Source organism: Saccostrea cucullata, unplaced genomic scaffold (genome assembly GCF_032062105.1).
Source record: "Saccostrea cucullata isolate Sc308-1 unplaced genomic scaffold, CSIRO_AGI_Scuc_v1 ctg5492, whole genome shotgun sequence".
Lineage (NCBI taxonomy): Eukaryota > Metazoa > Mollusca > Bivalvia > Ostreida > Ostreidae > Saccostrea > Saccostrea cuccullata.
This window is the reverse complement of record NW_026930439.1, coordinates 4,383-23,681: the sequence shown is the minus strand read 5'-3', so window position 1 is coordinate 23,681 and position 19,299 is coordinate 4,383. Positions and strand designations below refer to the sequence as shown.

The 19,299-nt window shown below is 30.8% G+C and overlaps 2 protein-coding genes across 3 annotated transcripts in view; both read right to left on the bottom strand.

The window, feature by feature from the left end:
* The window catches only part of LOC134228591 (metalloproteinase inhibitor 3-like), a 12,216-nt gene extending 8,952 nt beyond the window's left edge, over window positions 1–3,264 (bottom strand). Inside the window, exon 1 of the mRNA XM_062710259.1 lies at window positions 3,172–3,264. Coding sequence (XP_062566243.1) covers window positions 3,172–3,229 — 58 coding nt within the window. The 5' untranslated portion in view covers window positions 3,230–3,264. The remainder of the gene's footprint in view (window positions 1–3,171) is intronic.
* LOC134228590 (metalloproteinase inhibitor 1-like) lies at window positions 1,221–19,299 on the bottom strand. 2 transcript variants are annotated; one of them, XM_062710257.1, is made up of 5 exons: window positions 19,185–19,299; window positions 18,365–18,456; window positions 18,134–18,236; window positions 16,567–16,691; window positions 1,221–1,551 (listed from the first exon to the last, which is right to left on the bottom strand). In XM_062710257.1, the coding sequence occupies exons 1-5, from the start codon at window positions 19,291–19,293 to the stop codon at window positions 1,378–1,380; spliced, it is 603 nt and encodes a 200-aa protein (XP_062566241.1). In that variant the 5' UTR covers window positions 19,294–19,299; the 3' UTR covers window positions 1,221–1,377. The 2 variants fall into 2 exon arrangements, with proteins under 2 accessions (XP_062566241.1, XP_062566240.1); XM_062710256.1 differs by lacking the exon at window positions 1,221–1,551 and adding an exon at window positions 15,887–16,375.

The window sequence follows — 19,299 nt, the reverse complement described above, 5'->3', positions numbered from 1 at the left end:
TCGCCCACAAAGATTTTGAGATATGTTATTTTTTATTGACTTTTGCATAACATATCAAAATATTAAAGTGGGCAACGGCTGTGGACATTATTTTCTAAAGGAAAATTACCCTTGAAAATGGCTAATTTGAGGCTTTTTCTGTTAAAAATACAAAAAAAGCATCACATTTATGACGCCATATTTGCAGAATGGTAATTCTTTGTGCCTTATTCTTTCCTGATTTATCAAAATCATATACTTAACTAATATTTAAGGCAGTTTGAAAACTTTTTGATGACATTACATTTTAGGGCACAATAAAGCTAAATCCATACCTTCTTCTTTCCATTTATACGGTATCTCCTTCAGCGTATGTCACAGGAAAATATGCTTTATACAGTATACAGCTACAGTATGTGTCGATCACATTTAAGACAGACTTAGAAATGACAGAAAAGCTAGTGTTCCAATAGCACTATCTGCGATATTCAGTGATCTTCAATGTAAATACTAGTTCTTCAGATGGAAAGCAATCACACAAAAATGACAAAATATTATTCAGAATAGTATACAAACGTATCTATTGTTATTATTTTAATGTACTTAAAACAATTTTCTTTAAGAGTAAAATATAAGTTTTGAAGTTTGTAATTTTGTTTTTTCTTTAAGTGAGAAAATATCAGTGTCATTACTTTATTTAATGTCATTAAATTTCTCTAAACTTTTTTTTACTTTAAATATAATTCGAATTCGTGATTGGGCATGACAATGGGTTAATCATGCTTTCTAGTGAGTGTAATGAAAAAAAACCCCTTAATTGATAATTATCTTGATATTTTATTTGTTATGAACATGAATTTGTCTTTCTACACCAAGGAAAAAAATAGTTAAATGTTTTAATATCTAACATACTAAAGATATTAAAAATACCTATGAAGAAGAATTATTGAGTATTGATTTACTTTTTTAAGATTAAGCCATTACAGGAAACAGTTTTTTTCTGAAGCGTACCTAAATTTGATAAATAAAACCAAACTGTCGATATATATCAAATACATTACTTTATTTTTTAAAAGTACATAAATCAAAGCATTGCATCCAAGTCTTTTGTAATCATATAAATTACTGATAAAAGTCTGCTCAGTCATGTCGCCATCGATCATCTGGTTACTCAGCTGGGATGATGATTATCGGTTAGAAAATTGGAAAAAAAAAACAACTTAAAAGCTTTCATTTTTCAAAATTCACTTTATGTTTCTTTTTAGATAATGAGGCTGTTTGGATTAAAACCAGGGGAAGGAAAATTGACAGCATTTTTCATTGTTTTACTTCATGTTACTGTCAAGCCTATTCTGTATTCGATCGCCATCACTTTTTCATTTGAGTAATTGACATTTATCATCCTCCTTTATATGACCCACGGCAAGAACGGGTGTCCCAGTCACATCCGTACCTTGATTGTGTACAAGCATTATGAGCGTACCAGCAATTCCTATTTAATCTTATGAAACACTGGTTGTGTAGCTGGAATAAACACTTTCTTTCACCGAATACGCCAGTGCAGTCAACAACCTGAAAAATAATATGAAAACTAATATATTTTTTAAAGTATGTTTGCATATCAGAATCGTATGAAATATAATTTAAAAACATCAATGTTTGCAATGTCTGTTACAGATTTAAAACCTCATTATTTTTTAATTTCATCATTTTGTATGTTGTTACTTCTATTTAGTAAAATTTAGAATATAAGTAATCTTTTAATTACAGTTAATATATTTACACTTTTATATTAAGAGTTTTTATCTCAACTTATTTAATATGGAAGCAAAAATTGGTTGTACAACACCTAATATATAACAAAAATCGCTTTGCCTTAAAAAGAAAATATCTAAAAAATATATCATGTTTACCTACATTGCAGACACAATTTCTCTTGTATATTCCACGTTTAAAGGCTTCTCTTTGAAATTTTGAGATAGATTTATACAAATAATAAAGAGCACAGAAATTTGTAGTCCAAACCCCTCTTCTTGGAATGCTTCCTAAGTAGAAAAAAGATCAATATCATTTAGATCAAATAAACCTGTAGTTAAACTCCACTTCGTATGCCTCCCAATTATGAATAACAAAATCATAGCAAGGAAGATAAAGGTTTCATGAATATACATGATTGTTCTTGATAATGTGGCAGCATGATTGAATAATGCAGTTTTGCTTCTTTAGTTACAACGGTATAAGCTTTCTTTTCTTTTCTTTTTTAACAAACAGTTTTAATCATGAGATCAACAATTTATTAACGAAAGTTTCCTTAAACAATTATTTTTCTGATGAAATGAAAATAATGAAGTTTTGTTTTAAAAACAGTAACAGTCTATTTCCTTTTATTTTATCTATTCTTTTTCACGAATAGGAAATGTACATGAGTATGGTATAATTGATATACATATATTAAAAAAAGGGGGTGATCATGGTATAAGAAATGAACTGTAAAACATAAATTTCATAAGAAAGATTGAATTAACGTTATAACTCCAAAACCTCTTATGTTTTGCAGGTCCGTGTTTGCACCGGTCCTAATTTTATTGTTTAATGATGTTTGAGCCTGAATAATGTTCATAAATTCCATATTTTTCATCATAAATAAATATATATTGCAGATACCTAAGGTAAGGGATAGCCGATGAAAGCCAGTGTGGCTTATTTTCAATTGGTAACTTTTAGTAACTTATAACTTGTTGACATAATGATACACACAATATACTTTCTGCAAATAAAATGACATATCTCTCTAACTAGAATTTACATAGAATTTACATGTCCTTTTAGATAAAAAAAAACAGGCATAAAAACAAGCAAAACTTTATGTCATGAAATTTCATAATTTTGTCATGATCCCAGCATTCAGCAATGTCCAGCTTACTTCACGCTCATAACTGTTTTTATATCAGTCTATGAAACTCCTTTTTAAATAAACTTACCCGCTATGATGTAAGTCTGATTCAATTCAAAGTAAGATCCACAGGCAGCACTGTTAGAGGCAGTGTATATTGATCTTCTTCCCAGGTTTGGACCGTAACTGTTCTGTAAAAGTGATATATAGATCAAATGTATACCTTTAAACCTAAAATATATACAAGAAATATTTTAACAACATTGACATTTGTGATTACGGTATGATAAACACGTAACCTAAGCCAGAGTTACAGAATTTTACTTGAGGGTTCTGAGGGAAACATGTACATGCCATAGAGAAGGCAAAACAGGTTACAAATACAAAAGATAAAACGAACAATATCTTGATAGTTTCTCGCGTAATATTGGGATTTCAAAGCCCTTGCTTATTTATATAGGATTCCAGAGCAAAATTTCAAAAAAAAAATCTACAGCTATACATCAATAGATTAAAATTTGATTTCTTATAGAATTAACATATTGTGCAAAAGAATTTTGACGTAAAAAGAAAAGTCCCACTAAATAAGTGACGATTCATTAAAATATTCAGTTTGTTTACACGACCTCATGTGTATTGTATTCAGAATTTGACATGTTAGAGGATAAAAGTATAGAAATCTATAACAACTTAAATTTTGCAAAAAATGAAACACTCCTTGTCAACTGAAAACAAAATCAAGGTTTCAATTATCTTTAGTTTGATTAGGGTTAGACAACCTTTTCAATACAATTGTCATTAACAGATTAAAAACAAACTCTTCTGATTTACCTGTTTATATATACGCACTTTCATAATCAAACGTTAAGAAGTGCATAAGGTAAATTTTTAGTACTGCCTGGAGGCTAAATGATAATAACATTACGTTTGGGATTCCCTCAATATATGCTTTGAAAGAATTAATTGGTACATGTATTTACGAAGAAAAAATACAAAGGAAAGTCCATTGCCTGTACTTTGATGTTTAAATTTTCTCTAAACTTAAAATATCTGTGCCATGAATGTGGTTTGATTTCTTTAATAGTAAAGAGAAATTTCTTGATATTTTTTGTCAACTGTATTTTTGACCCAACGCGCTTATTCATTTGTTTACATTTTAATTCACACCTGCATATTTCTGATAGAAAAGCAGCCTTACAAAATAGATTTGTGAAAAGTGTGAATTTTATTTAAATGTAAATATAAAGCTGGTCAGAGTATCTTCATCATCAGTGTATATTTAAACCTCGTCCAAGTCCATTCCGTGGAAAATATTACAATTCCATTTAGGTCATAACACCTGTGTTTGTTAAATGTTATTTTTTATCTTGAAATCATGATCAAACGGAAAACTATCCTTTTACATAACGGTCCATTTAAACTGCTTAATATTTTCTTTTTTGAGGCTGGGCATAGTTATAGATTTTTTTTTAAATTTTACATAACGAAGTTAAGGGATACAAAATCAAAATTAAATTTACTACCTTGTCTTTATTAACGATAATGAAATCATTTAAAAATATTGACTAATTTAATTGTCAATTTACAATTTTAAAGGAACTATCACAAAAACAATTTATTATTACGTTATTCAGATTGCACGCTTATTTATACGACTAAAATAGACCATATATATATTAGGGATTTTTTTAATTTATTTTTATTTATATTATAGATTCTTAAATATTAAATAGATTTCATATATCAGGAGTATATATATTTTTGATTTCCTGAGGGTTTTTCACAAGATCCTTAAAATACAATAACAAAAAATTCTAAAATCCCCAGTAATGTCACAGTGTCCATATCTTTTATATTTGGCGTCATATTATTAAATATTATATACCAAAAGTATCCAGGGCAAAGCACAAATATAAATTTAATTAAACTTTAATTTTTCATTCAATAATGTTTAACTGAATTTATTTTATAGATGTTTAAAACATAAAGTGGGGTAATAAATAGATAGGGGGTTTTACGCCAGCGATTTTTTTCTGTTTTGTAAGGAGGAACACATAACGAGAAATAAGCCCCGGGGTTCAATATCAAGGGGGGGTCACACGTACCTGTGTTTTTCTAAAAATTAAGACAAGAAACGAACTTGACAAAATGTAAAGCAACTAAAGACTATGGTGGTCTTTTTTAAGTGATATTAAAAGCTTGTGCTCTACATTGCATTTTCTTAATTATATAATGCATGTTCTTAAAAACAACTTTTGCATCTTTACATTAAAAGTTTAAAACTAAAATTAAATGTAATCCTAATATGCAAAATTTACTATGTTGGTATCCTTGCTCTCTCTTAGAGGAAAAAACTAAACTCCCTCTAGACAAAGTTGTAATTTACATCATTTTCTAGTCTTAAATTGAAAATCATAATTTACATTTAACCATATTTTTCAAAATGTTTACATCATCATTTTATTTTTTTGAATAGAGAAAGTAAAATTGTGTAATATACATAACGCGGTCTTTGATTTTTTTTAATTTTCCCGCACTTCAAACATATCTAAATTTCTTAGTCAGCATGAATTATTTACCTCATTCTTCATAAGAATTTTTAATTTTATGTTTATTGTGAACCTTGTCTTTTTAATATACTATTATATGAATGTTAAATATTTTTTATTTAAATTGTTTTAACTCCGCAAAACGCACAGCGACTTCGAACTTTCATACATATAACCGACCATCTCCTGGCGGCCGGTAATTTGCATTTTTATATACTCCTGATATATGTAATCTATTTAATATTTAAGAATCTATAATATAAATTGAAATATTGATTGCGGATCAAAAATCCATTAATTATTTAAATTTCCCTCTAATATATATAGCACTTTTTCTTGCATTGTAGAGACAGATATAATTATATTGAATTATTTCGTTAATAAAGAAATTCACCAGACTTTCTCGAAACTCGATTTCGAATTTTGAATCTCGAATTTCGAATCTCGTATAAACTAAGAGACTTGTTTAGATAGGTGTTCAAAACCGAACTTGATTAAAGTGTACTTTTTTAAGTATAAAAAAGATAAACACTTAAAAAGCATCTTTTAAAAGCGCCTAAATGCAAAATACTTTAAAAGACAAAAATTTACATCATTTTCTAGGTCATTACATCACCAATTTTTTTTTTAAAACATCGTTGATTTTTTTCCGGTGCATTGAAAAAAGGAATTGTCAAAATGGACAAAAAAGCCAAAACAAACTGTAATGCATTTTTACTTCAAAATGGAAAATCGCAAAACAGACGTTGATTCACCAGGGATGAAAGAATGTATATAAGAGACTTGTTTAGATGGTTTCAGCGATTTTCGGTGGGTGATGGGTCATTAAATGCTCAGCAGATGACAAGAAAACCAAAGTGGTGTGTGTTCAATGGTGCGTGACGTTGTCAAATAGACCGACGGCTAGAGCGATATCTGAAATTTTAAGTTGGTCTTTTACTACTGTTTCAATGAATTTTGACAGAATTAATTATGAAAAAAAATGAGTGTACGATGGGTACTAAGGGTAAGAAAGTGAAATTTGTGAACGTGTTCGTGGATATCAAAATTCAAATATTTTTTAATGAAACGAAGGGAAGCGTTTAAATGTATGACGGCGCGTATCCTTCATATGACGTTATTTAGCTGCGGCGACTACCATAATCGCACGTTGTATATAATCCGATATTTTGAAAAGTATAAATCATGCTGAATTAAAATTTTCAGGTCTGATTTGAAATAAATGTAGCTTTTATCATTTATAATTTTGTTGTTTTACGTCGACGGATAGCGATTTTATCGAAGTTGTGACATTACTTTTGGATCAACCCTCGTAGATAGATAAAAAAAATATTATTTTCATTTAAAATCTATTATGTCCATGAGGAACCTTAGATCTGAAGAGCTAACTGCCAACTACAACTTATCAATAAATATAAATACAATCATACTAACTAAAAAATTAAATGTCCAACTACTCAAACATGCATTTTAACTGATGTGTTTTCAGGAGTTAAAAACTAAAATCTTGTTCTTTAGATAGACATCAACCATCCAATTATGACTATATTTAGAATATGTGTGTTTTTAAAATAATATTTATGCACTTCAAACGATTTTGTGAAGCGTAATATATACGTTTGGAATTTAGCAATTATGTTTTTTCTTCCTTAGGTCAGAAAGAGTCAGATCCATTTCTTTATCTTATGTCGTGTTATTTGTCTAAACGTGGAACGTACCAAAAAATGAAATAAACCAAAAAAAACTCTCGCTAAATATTGACTATAGTTGCAAAGGTTGAATATTTTACTGAATTAAGGTCTTCCGTTTCCAACGGAAGACCTTCTACTGATTCTGATGATTAAGATTATTCTTATTATTCTTTTTTTTTCTTCCTAGACGCCAAATTTGGGGCCTCATATCTCACTCATTTCTCAATGGATTTTGCTCAAATTTTCAGACTTTATAGACGGTAATAAACTCTATCAGAATGCTGTCTAATATTTCAAAAATTTACTTCCGCTTACGAGTTATTTTCCTTTAAACGAAAAATTATAGGCTTTCATTTCCAGATAAAGGTTCAAAGACCACAAAAGCTGGAGCAGAAATCTTACTGGTTTTAGATAACAGAAGGATTGAAGTTGTGCACATCGGTTTTTGTTTTTCGATTTCTGTATTCAAAATGGCGCTATATAGGGGTCAAAAATTAGAACGCCTAAAAGAGCGAAAATTAACACGTATTTTCCTTTTTATCTTGAAAACTAAAAATATTTTGTTAAGACATGTTGAATAAAAGTTGTGCATAATTGCAAGAACTTTCATTTAATATCATTCAAAAGGGGTTGGCCCCTAAAATAAGGGATCTAGGGCGTTTGAAAGTTTTTGCTTTATAACTCAAAAACGGTAAATATTTCGAAATGACTGTCGATTAAAAGTTGTGCTTGAACATCTTATTGATCTCATGAAATTGTTATTTTGTTCAAGTCTTGTTTTAAATGAGCTAGATGCATGGCCCATATATGTACAGGTAATTCTTTTCACTCAGCACGTAAACGCGAGCTCCTCATGCGTGTAACCATAACAAACTTACTATAAATAGTAAACATGGCTACATTGGATGCTGATATTTTTTTTAGAATAAGGTTCTTGAAGTGCTTTGTGTTTTTTCCCCAATTGTCATGATTATTCACAGACAACTTTCCCTTTTATTTCATTTTTTTAAAAATCGTATAAAGTCTACTAAAAGGGGAAGAAAAGATAATCGTTTCTTCTTATCATATGAAAACAAACAATGTAGTGAGAAAATAAAACATAACTATTCACAGCCATTAATTGCACGCCTTTTACATTCACCTTGTTTGTTTACAATTATATAACGCGCCTCCCTCGATAACGTGGGGCAAAGTCGGTCACCGGGAATCAATCGTCGTGTGATCCAGCGACCCACAGTCATACACAAAAGAAACCACAGAATGGTTAAAGTAATTTTGTTAACTAATTGATGAGTGGATAAATATGTTGAATCTTTCAGATTATTTAATAGTATCTTTGACTGATTATGTCGCCAGTGCATTTCATTCAATAATTTATTAGCTGAGTTAAATGAAAGGTGCATATAATTATTTTTTAAAAGCAAATGTTTTTCTCGATATCGAGGTCATGATCTGTTTTACTTCAAACACCATCGAAAAAATGCTACTTTGATTAATTTCTACTAGTGATAGATTTTTATCTTAAATGTACATGTATGTAAGTCAATATACACTGTAGGTTCTTTTGTCGACGTCCTTTAAATGTACAACTGTATACGTCCCAAATGTACAAATATCGAGCGTTTTATCAGTCTGAGAATACATCAATACAAAATACCACATTCACACGCGCCACCAAAGTATGTAGATTGAGACACACATGCGTAACTTATTCCATTAAGCAACTCATTAACCTTGAACGAATGATTATTTTCTATTAAACTTGTAATTTTTTGCGAGCAGGTTTCCGTTATTTTTTCTTATCAGCTCTCGTATTGCTTAAGGTTTTACGGAGACATATAATGTACATGCATGCAAGTACAGGCACGTTTTATAACTAAAGTATAATGCATATGCAAGAGTGCCCAAATATACGCATGTAGAGCCTAATCTGCGTTTGAAATACAGACATTAAAGTGAACTAATTATAGGTCTGCGGAGTTGATAATGAGTTGTTTTTATAACGGGTAGCCCATCCTGGCCAGTCTTCGTCACGGTATGTAACATCATAATTACACAGGTAAATACTAAGGTGTCAATCTATATATTTTCACCCTTTCTTCCCCCATAAAAAATAAACTACCGAGAGATGTGTCGTTTTCTCTTATCATATATCAATTGACAGCATTTATGAACAGTTGTTAAAACACCGGCCTGTGTAAACGGTAAATCAAAAGAAAGGAAATCCGCGGTATGAAAAACAGAAAATATATAATGCCTCATTCTCTGAAGATTACGTTGTCTTCCGATAACTAAAATAAATTAATGTCCGTCGAATTTTATTTTAATCAGAACATTTACTGATGTGTACCTGTAAACGCAGTGTTTCACTTTTTCTAAGCCTTCGTCCATACGAACAATTTAGCAAATCTTGAATGAATTAATTAAAACTATCCCTTCCACATATCCACACACATTCGCCTATACCTGAAATCTAATAAAATTCAGATTTTTGACCATTTCTTTATTTTATCAAGATCGGTTGTAAGAGATAATGTAGGAGTATTAATATCAGTGTCCACTATTGCAAACAGTAATGTATCATCCGTGAATACTAGTAATCGAATTTCATTATGTATGCCCTGTTACGGCGCACTTTGAATTTTTTTTTCTTCAAAATTTAGGACCAAATCAACGCACTTTGAAAAATCAAAATTTCTTTTCAAAGTGCGTTAATATCGACCATATTAACGCACTTTGAAAAAATGTGTATGGCTTGGTCAATATTCTTGCAAATCTTAGGTACCGTATGATAAATAATTGAACCTGTTTGATAACTCTTCGGTATGGTCACTTTACGATGTGAAAGTGAGCGATTTTGATTTTTCCATTCATGTACTTTGAAAATTCTTTCTCTCTTCAATATTTTACTAAACTAATTTTTTTTTACAGTTTTCATTTTATGTAAACTAAAATTTATTGAAAATTTTAACGTCATACCAGTTATATTGGTGTGTAGCATAGGCATCTCTACGGGGGGGTATAACTCAGTTACATGTAGAAACAAACCATTCAAGACTGATTATTCAAACTTATGGTGATACATACTTATGTAAGCTGTTCAACTGCATCAGTATTTTTTATTTACTTTGACCTCCCCTGTAACCTTGATCTCACTTTACTTAAGTTTAGTATTTAGCTCAGTTTTGAAGAAAGCATTTATATTTATACTCAACTTCATATGCTGATACACACTTTTGAGAGCTATACAAACCTTAGTCCAGAAAAGATGTTCTAACCACTGCGCCACACAGGCGGTGCTCAGATTTGAAGAATTCATTCAAGACATTTTTATCAAACTTTAGTATGCTGATACATTTTAAACTTGCACTTTCCTGTGACCTTTACCTCACTTGTCTTTAATTTGCACTTTGCTTAGTATTAAAGAAACCATTTGAGATATTTTTAAGTAAGCTTAGGCATTATTTGAGGGGGATTTTATAATCTATATCCATTTTTTAAGATTTCAATTTTTAAGAAACTATTCAAGATATTCTCAACAAACGTCATACACTACCAATACAGATTTTAATGTTGCATTGTTTACTAATATACACTTGGCGGGGCATTCATGTCCTGTAGATATATTTCTAGTTAAATCATTAGGTAATTCATAGTGTTGAACCTAATAAATTCTTCCAATTCGATCTATGCCAGAAAAAAATAAGGCTGAACACATCCAGTCATTCGGACGAGTCAAGGTTACTGACAGAGAAACTGTAAATTTGCTAAAGTATTTGTACCTGTGAAACATTGCTGATACATGTATAATGCAGGGTGGGACATGACCTTGACTCAAGTTCAAGGTCACTAAAGATAAGATGTTTTGGCTGGATTCATAGACTAAAAGAATATCTAAAAAAACATATGTGAACTTTTCCAGTCGGTAATACACATATTAGATTTTTATAACAGAGTTTGTCATTGCTTGACGAAAGGTCATTTAGAAAGTTCAAGGTCACATACATTCCTTTACAGTCTTTTTCCTGGCGAAACATTGTAAGTTGCTTCCTTTACAAGCCTTTAGGTTGCTTACTTGTATATCTTTAGAATGTGGCTTGACCTAGACTCAAGGTTACGTCTTCCTATTCGTAGCTCCAACGGAAGACCTATTCGTTGCTTTGCAACGAGCTCGGCTCTAGTTTTAATTCTAGCTGTTTAAAGTTCAAATGTCAAGTTGAAGACCATAGCAAGTGTTTTCTTCTTTTCACGTACATGTATCAGATGTTGGACAGATTCTGCTTCATATGAATACAATTCTGCTTATAACGGGATGCAATTGTTTCCAATGAAAAATTCCAATAGTTTGTTCAAAGACCTGGTACACTGTTCATTGTTTATTTGTGACACACAGCTCTAATTCAGTTGTTTGTATTTTTGTCATACCTACTTGCTGAGAATTTTGTTTATCTTTATCACCTCAGGAAAGCAGGAGGATATTAATTCCCATTTGTCTGCCAGTCAGTTTCTTGGGTTGTCGCAAAAACTTTTATCATATTTTAATTAGAATTGTCCAAAATTGACAAATATCCCCCGCTTGGTTTTTCAAAAATATGCAAAGTCACTGATGCTAGTAATGATGTTCACAATTTGTTTAAACATTTAAAGTTAGATTTACTGGTAATCGATCATTTTATATATATATATATATATATATATATATATATATATATATATATATATATATATATATATATATATATATATATATATATATTTAATAAATGGAACTTAGGCATTGTCTAATAAAACATCAAGACTAATGATATGAACGTTTTCTTACAGTGACCTTGAACTTGTCCAAATAACCTTGACTCAAAATTTTGACACACCCTAAGGTAATAAGCAATCTTTTTATAAACGGGAACTTACAAAGTCTATCCTAAGGAAAGATAGAGACAGGCTATAGAATATGATTTTTTTTTTTCTTTCTATGACCTTGAACTTGTATTAATAGCCTTGGATCAAGGTCATATTACACCTTAAAGTCATAAGCAGATTCTGTGTGAAAATTGGATATGGAGATAACGAAGAGTATTCAATATCGAAGTCCATAAAACAATACGAAATAGGATCAGAGCAATCACTGACCTCCGAGAAATCAAAGTTGTGATCAGGTGCCATGGAGGAGTGAGAATCCTCTGCAGATCGGTCACACCCGCCGTGTACTCCTTGTCATGATCGGAAAATAACGAAAAAATCCGTCGTCAATTCAGTGTATGAATAATGGATTAACAATTAGTTTGAAAAACGTCAGTCAGCATTTGACTCAATGATAAATTGTATTTGCTGACAAGGTCATTGTATCTTATTGAATACAAGACGAGACCCTTTCGTGATTAAGAATATTACTTATATTAACCGCGTCAATTCCTTTATTGGCATATTGAAGTTTATGGGAAAGACGCAGTTTTAGCTGCATTTCTTTCTAAAACGAGGTAAATTATTGACAAGCAAGTTGATGAAACAAGAATATCAACAGTCTCGTTTAAGGTCATCATTTCGTAAAATTCTATGGTCGATACAATGACCTTGTCAGCAAATACAATTTATCATTGAGTCAAATGCTGACTGACATTTTTCATACCAATTGTTAGTCCATTATCTATACACTGAATTGACAACGGATTTTTTTTCCGTTATTTCCTTATCATGCTCACCCCGCCATGACACCTGATCCCACCTTTGATGTTTGGGGGTCCGTGTTTGCTGTGCTCTTATTTTGTATTGTTTTATGGACTTTGAGACTGAATACTGTTCGTTATCTCAATATCCTTCCGTAAAACGAAGGGGTTTAAAAAGCCTATGATATGCAATATCCATAATCACAGATCCGAGTGATCCCTTGGTTTCACCGACATAAACAAGTCCACATTTGTGTCAATATCTTACATTAAGAAAGATAAGGACATCAATTTTGAACTTTTTCTTTCAATGACCTTGAAGTTATTCAAATGACCTTGGCTCAAAATCATGGCACATCCTCAGGTCATAAGCAATCTTTGTTAAAAATTAGAACATACAAAGTTTATCCATAGGACAGATATGAACCGGACACAAATTAATATTAGTAAAGCCAATTATTTTTTATTTATAGTTGGAAAAAATTGTGGTAAAACGGATCTCTAATGATGCTGGTTAAAACATGTGAATATAATGAACATTATTAATTCTCAAAAGTCCATTAAACATTACAAATTAGGAGCAGAGCAAATAATGACCTCTAGAACGTCAGACGTGAGATCAGGTGTAACTCGTTTTAGAAACGTATGCAGGTGATGAGGGTATATTGCTACAAAGGTAAGGAGAGTTAAAAATTTAAAAGTTAACATCATGTTTGTCATTATGCTAATTTGAATAACTAATATTTAAGTCTCTTTCAATTGACATATCCAAATATGATACATGTACAATGTGTCAGACTTCGTAGTATCTTTTATCTCAAAATTAACGGGATATATCGAGATAGTATATCTGACAATATGATCACAAAAATAGAAGCAAAAATATCATAGAATATTAAGTTCACAATATTATGCAATGAGGTACGCACATTTGTACAGTAATTAGATACGAGATCAATTTTCATCAGAAAAGCAGCTGTCACTAATATCGAAAAGTGTGGACTTTAACTTGGCATATGGAATAGGTGTTAATAGAATTGAATATTTTGTTGTTGTTAATTTTGTTAAAATTTATGCCAGCTTGAAAAAAAAAAATCAGACTAATTCCTCAGAAACGCTGTAATGATTCTAATACGTCTTGCCAGAAAGCACTGTTTTTGGAAAGTAGATGTAACAAATACCCAAAATACTTCCCAATAACATCCATTTAATGTATAAAATATCCATCCATGTCTTGATTTTGAGTTAACCTTTTCATCCAGGAAGATTTTAAAGCAATTTCACAATTATTTGTATCGACCATTTTAAGACCCCAAGAAAGATTATCTTGAAGGAGGGATTGCTTAATCTTATCCGATTTGGACTTTCATATAAATTCAAAAACATCTTTTTGTAAATCAACTAAAACTGTTTTCGAGGAGATGGGAAAGAAACAAATAGATGATTAAGCTTAGGTATGACAAGAGACTTAACAACAGTTCCTGTGAATTCACAATTTCGAGGGGGTTTAATTTTCGTTGTTTTCGAGGTATGAAGAGATCCAAGAATTCATGTCCACCAGGAGATGTAAAATGTTACATGAATAACTTCTCAACAATTCTTCATCCACGAATTCAAATGCCCATGAACCAAGAGTTTTTACTTAAACCACGAAAATTTGACCCCACGAAAATATGTGATTTAACAGTATACGACCAATTGGAGTTAGAATTCTTTGATTCCATATTTAAATCAAAGCTTTTATTTTAGGTAGTGTGAATCATAATTGATTATCCATAATATCTTTTAGATCAACTGATAACTGATTTCCTAGTAAGTTGAAAGTTGTACCTCTCCAATTCTTTCTCAAAATCTTTGCACTGTCATGTATTCCTCTTTCCAGATTTTTCCCTAGAGATGTGTTTAAGAGCACCAAATAACCTCTCAGGGGTCGGCATCGAACCACAAATGAGCCGACCATATTTAAGACGAACTAATGGCAAATACGTCAGTCTTCCATTTATACTGTCTGCGATATTCATTGATGATCTTTGTGAATTTTTAATATATAAATAAATGTAGTTATTTTGATAAACAGCAACCAGAGTATAATAACAACTAGAAATTCAAGATGTATTTAATAACAGCTATGTTCTTAATTGATTATTTAAGAATAAATTAATAGTTCTGAACTTAAAAAGTCTGGGGTTTTAAAAAAAGACACTGCTTTTGCTAAAGTCGTTGCTATATACAATATCGTGTATATTAATTTGTCTACACTTTCTGACTTCATATTAGACAGAACTGTGCTTTTATTAGGGATAACACTTGTATAATCAGTTTTGGAGTACGTTTAATTTCAAAAGAGGCTTTATTATTGATTAATAAACCAGAATACATAATAAAAATCTTATTTGTTGTGAATTTGAATACTTCGAGACCAGATAAAGTTTCATGAGATGAACCCTAACCCTAACCTTCATGAAATGAAGTAAAAGATTAATCTTGTTAAATATGTTCAAGTATTTAACATATTTAGTGAGATGAGTTTACTTATGAATGATGCATTATTAGTAGAGTATTGTTTGACACTTTATATTTTGCGGTGGACGTAAATTCGTGGGTCACTTAATACTTCCGAAGAAACAATATATCCACAAAAATTAAATAAATGAAGTAAAACATGGTATTTATGACATTGTTTCTTTATTCAAATACATGTACATAGTTTTGTAAAAAAAAAAACAAAAAAAAAAAACATAGTGCTCCCAAGAAATATGTTCAGCTTTTAATTATGAGAGTCTGCATATTCCATTTTGGGGATGGCCATTATCAATCCGTCAACTAGTTAATCCTTCGAAACAATGATTTTCGAGGTCATTGAATTGAAAATTCAGTTTTTAAAAACTTAACGTTGATAATTTGTCATTCATTATTTAGACTTTAAAAATTCCTGAACTGCGACACAGTATACACTTAATGTTCGTATGACGTTACCTTTTCCCTGCAATTACTCTATAGAGTGTACAAAATTCTCTAAAATTTGGCATTAATAATTATGACGTGTTATATTTTCCCTAACCCTTATAATTATTTTTCTTTAATAAGATTTTAAAAGTATCAAATAGAAGGAAATAGTGATAAAATTGAAAGCTAAATATAACTTTGAAATTATTTAAAAAGTGCATGATTGCGGGAAAATGGTTTCTGCGTGATTTTGCGTTAAAAATACTATAGGAAATGGTATATGCGTTGAAATGCGTGACTGCAGGGAAGGGGGTCAAGCAGCATAGCAGATAATTAGATTTTCGAGTTTGATATAAGGGAAGGGGATATTGCGTCAGTTTTTGTTAAGTGTTATATACTATTTTTACATCATGTTACTTTCCAGATTATTCTGTATTCAATTGTCATCACTTATTCCTTTATTTGTGTAATTAACATTTATTTTCCTGGTTTATATGTTTTACGACAGGAACGGGTGTCCCAGTCACATCCGTACTTTGATTGTGTGCAGGCATTTTGATTGTACCAGCAATTTCTATCAGATGTCATGATACACTGGTTATTTGACTTGGATGGACACTTTCTACCGTCAAATAATTCAGTGCAGTCAACAACCTGAAACATGCAGCATTATTTTATCATTCACTATAAGCTATGATTTTAAGCAATATTCCTGATAACTAAAAAATTGTTAATCTATTTTAAAAATATGTAAAACGTTACATTGCTTGTAGAACAGCTAATAAAAACTACAATGTACTCGGTTGTATTAAATATTTTACTTATAAAAAATATATTTAACTTACATTGCAGCCACAGTTTCTCTTGTATATTCCTCGTTTGAAAGCTTTTCGTTGATATCTTGAGAAAGATTTATAAAGACCATTTAGACCACATGAGTATGTAGTCCAAATACCTCCTTGTATGCCTCCTAAAAATAGTTAAATTAGAAAAAAAACATTTACATCACAATCAGTTGTAATCCAAACACATTTTCATGTGCTTCTTGAAGGTAGAACAAATTATAAAAAACCACATAAAACATATTATTGAAACGCCCGTTTGTATACCTCCTAATGATAAATAAACAACATTAATTTGGAAAATTAAAAATAAATTAAATAAAATATGTTCTATTTTATATGATTATATATCTTTTTAAAAATGGGTTTTTTCACATTTAGATGGCTTGAATTGCTTTGTTAACGGCGATTTTAAAAAGTGCATGTGATTAAGAAAAAAATATGCAGAGAGAGAGAAAGAGAGAGACGAGAGTGTAAAAACACGAAGAGAAAAATTTTGATTAAATCCAACAGATTCACATCTAGTTACAATAAAGAAATAAACATGTATATTTGAACTACTAGAGAATTTAAGAAAGAAAAAAGCAGATAAAGTAGTGTTTAATTAATATCTATAATATACGTTTCGCCATGTACCTGTCATTTAGCAATGTCCAGTTTAATTCATGTTCTTTTAAACCAAAACAAGATAATTACTCCCATAAAGTCGAAGCTTCGGATATTTATAGCTTTGTCATGTCCGTCAGTCTGTCTGTTGACAAAAGTTTGTTTGTATCATCTTTCCTTAATTTGACACTCTGACCTTGAACTTCGTGTTTGATCCGCATTAAAACCCCTGGCCTTATCTTATGAATGGTTAGTACTTGGGCTTTCAAATTCCTTCTTTAGGTGGAATATTTTTCATCTCTTGACATTGGATTTTTACTTGTAATTGAGAAAATTAATTTTTGCAAAAAAGCATTTATAAGGGCATCAGTGTTTCACAAATTAAAAAAATGCGTCTTTGCACGCACAATGTAATTGTTTTGTGATATTAATATTGCTTTTTTGGCACATATTTTTTTCTTCACCTTCATTATGGAAGAATGTACATGAATGTGTGCAAATTGGGACAAACCATTTTAAATAGTGATTTAAAATCACAAACCCTGACTTTTTTTGTGAAACTCAGAACTTTAAATGTCGACTACAGTTATATCTCTTACCTTTAAAGGGTCTTTTTGTAAAGATACCAAGCTTGGCATATACTTAGAAAGTTGCTGAGAGGGCATTTTTAAATAATCAGATACATTTTGTAAATCTGTATCTCTGTGGTAAGTTCGTTTGAGTTTTATTAACCAGAGAGGTACAACAAAAACTGTTATGTTAATTGAAAAACAACTTTTAATTTATATTTTTGTTATATTTTCGAATCCTTTTCTCAAATAATCGAAAAAATACCATTTAAACGTTTTTTTCCTTATAAATCGTTACAGTATGTATCAATTCATTAAGTGCAATAAATCCTATTTTCCATTTTTAAATTTGAAATGAGAACATTCTAAAGGACTTTTTGATTTGAAGAATTTACCTGCAATAATATAGGTCTTATCCAATTGAAAGTAAGAGCCACAAGCAGCACCATTTGAGGCGGTGTATATTGCCCTTCTTCCACGGTTTGGACCGTAACTGTTCTGCGGTAGTAAATATAATAACTATGAAAAATTCTCATTCGATAATTATCTTCACCTTGACTCAAAAATAGAATAATAAATTGCAGGATATGAAAAACAGAAAAATAAAAAAAAAATAAGAATAATACCTTGTAATCTTCTAGAATATTGACTTCATATTTCACTTCCTGTCTAAATTCGTTGTTACCAGGTTTTCTTTCCAATACCGTTGCCTTGACAACTATAGAAAAATATGGGTAGGTGAGAAACAAGAAATTAAAAGCACAAACATTAGATATAAAGTTCACTTCAATCGAATTATTTACATAATATAGCGAGCGCAGCGAGGCGGTGCAAAGCGCCGCTCACGTAGCGAGCTCAATACACTAACGTGTACGAACGGAGGAAATTCGGGTTGAAATCTGCACATTGTTCCAAGAAATTTTTATGAGTCCGCATGAAAACATTCCAAACTCCCAATAATCCTTTGCGGTGCATAGCAACATGGAGGATTATACATAGCAATAACTTACTTGAAAAAATTACAACAATGATTTAATGCAATCTCCAAGCCACAACACTATCGTTTGCGTTCTAAGTCAACAGGACTTTTTATCTGACGTCATACTTTCGTCACTTCAACGGCTCGGGTATTTCCAATTTTGTCGGAAACTTCCGAGAATTTCGGAATCTTGATCCTAATGCCAGGGAAGAAATTGATATTTTTTCTTCTCTTTTTGAAATAAACTGAGAATAGACAGTTCAAGTAAAAACTACTAGACTAAGTAAGTATAGGTTTTTGGTACTAAATGACTGCGCTCGCCCCAACGGCCATACCGTAAAACATATTAATCATTTTCATAATAAACACGAAAGGAGAAAAAAAGTCTTATAATGTAAACATAAGATACGCCGTATACAAAATTATTTTAAACATAAAGACAATAAATAGTACAACAACTGCCTTACCAAAGTCAGAGTTACAGAACTGAACTTGAGGATGCTGAGGAAAACAGCTACATGCCATAGAAAAGGCAAAACAGCCAACAAACACGTAAGATAAAACGAATACGTGCATGATCGG

What these genes read in the sequence shown, in the direction of transcription:
- LOC134228590 (XM_062710256.1), bottom strand. Translation starts at nt 19,293, where the DNA reads ATGCACGTATTCGTTTTATCTTACGTGTTTGTTGGCTGTTTTGCCTTT. An exon ending in GTTCTGTAACTCTGACTTTG is followed by an intron (nt 18,457 to 19,184) that starts GTAAGGCAGTTG and finishes ATTTTTCTATAG; the next exon opens with TTGTCAAGGCAACGGTATTG. An exon ending in ATATTCTAGAAGATTACAAG is followed by an intron (nt 18,237 to 18,364) that starts GTATTATTCTTA and finishes TTACTACCGCAG; the next exon opens with AACAGTTACGGTCCAAACCG.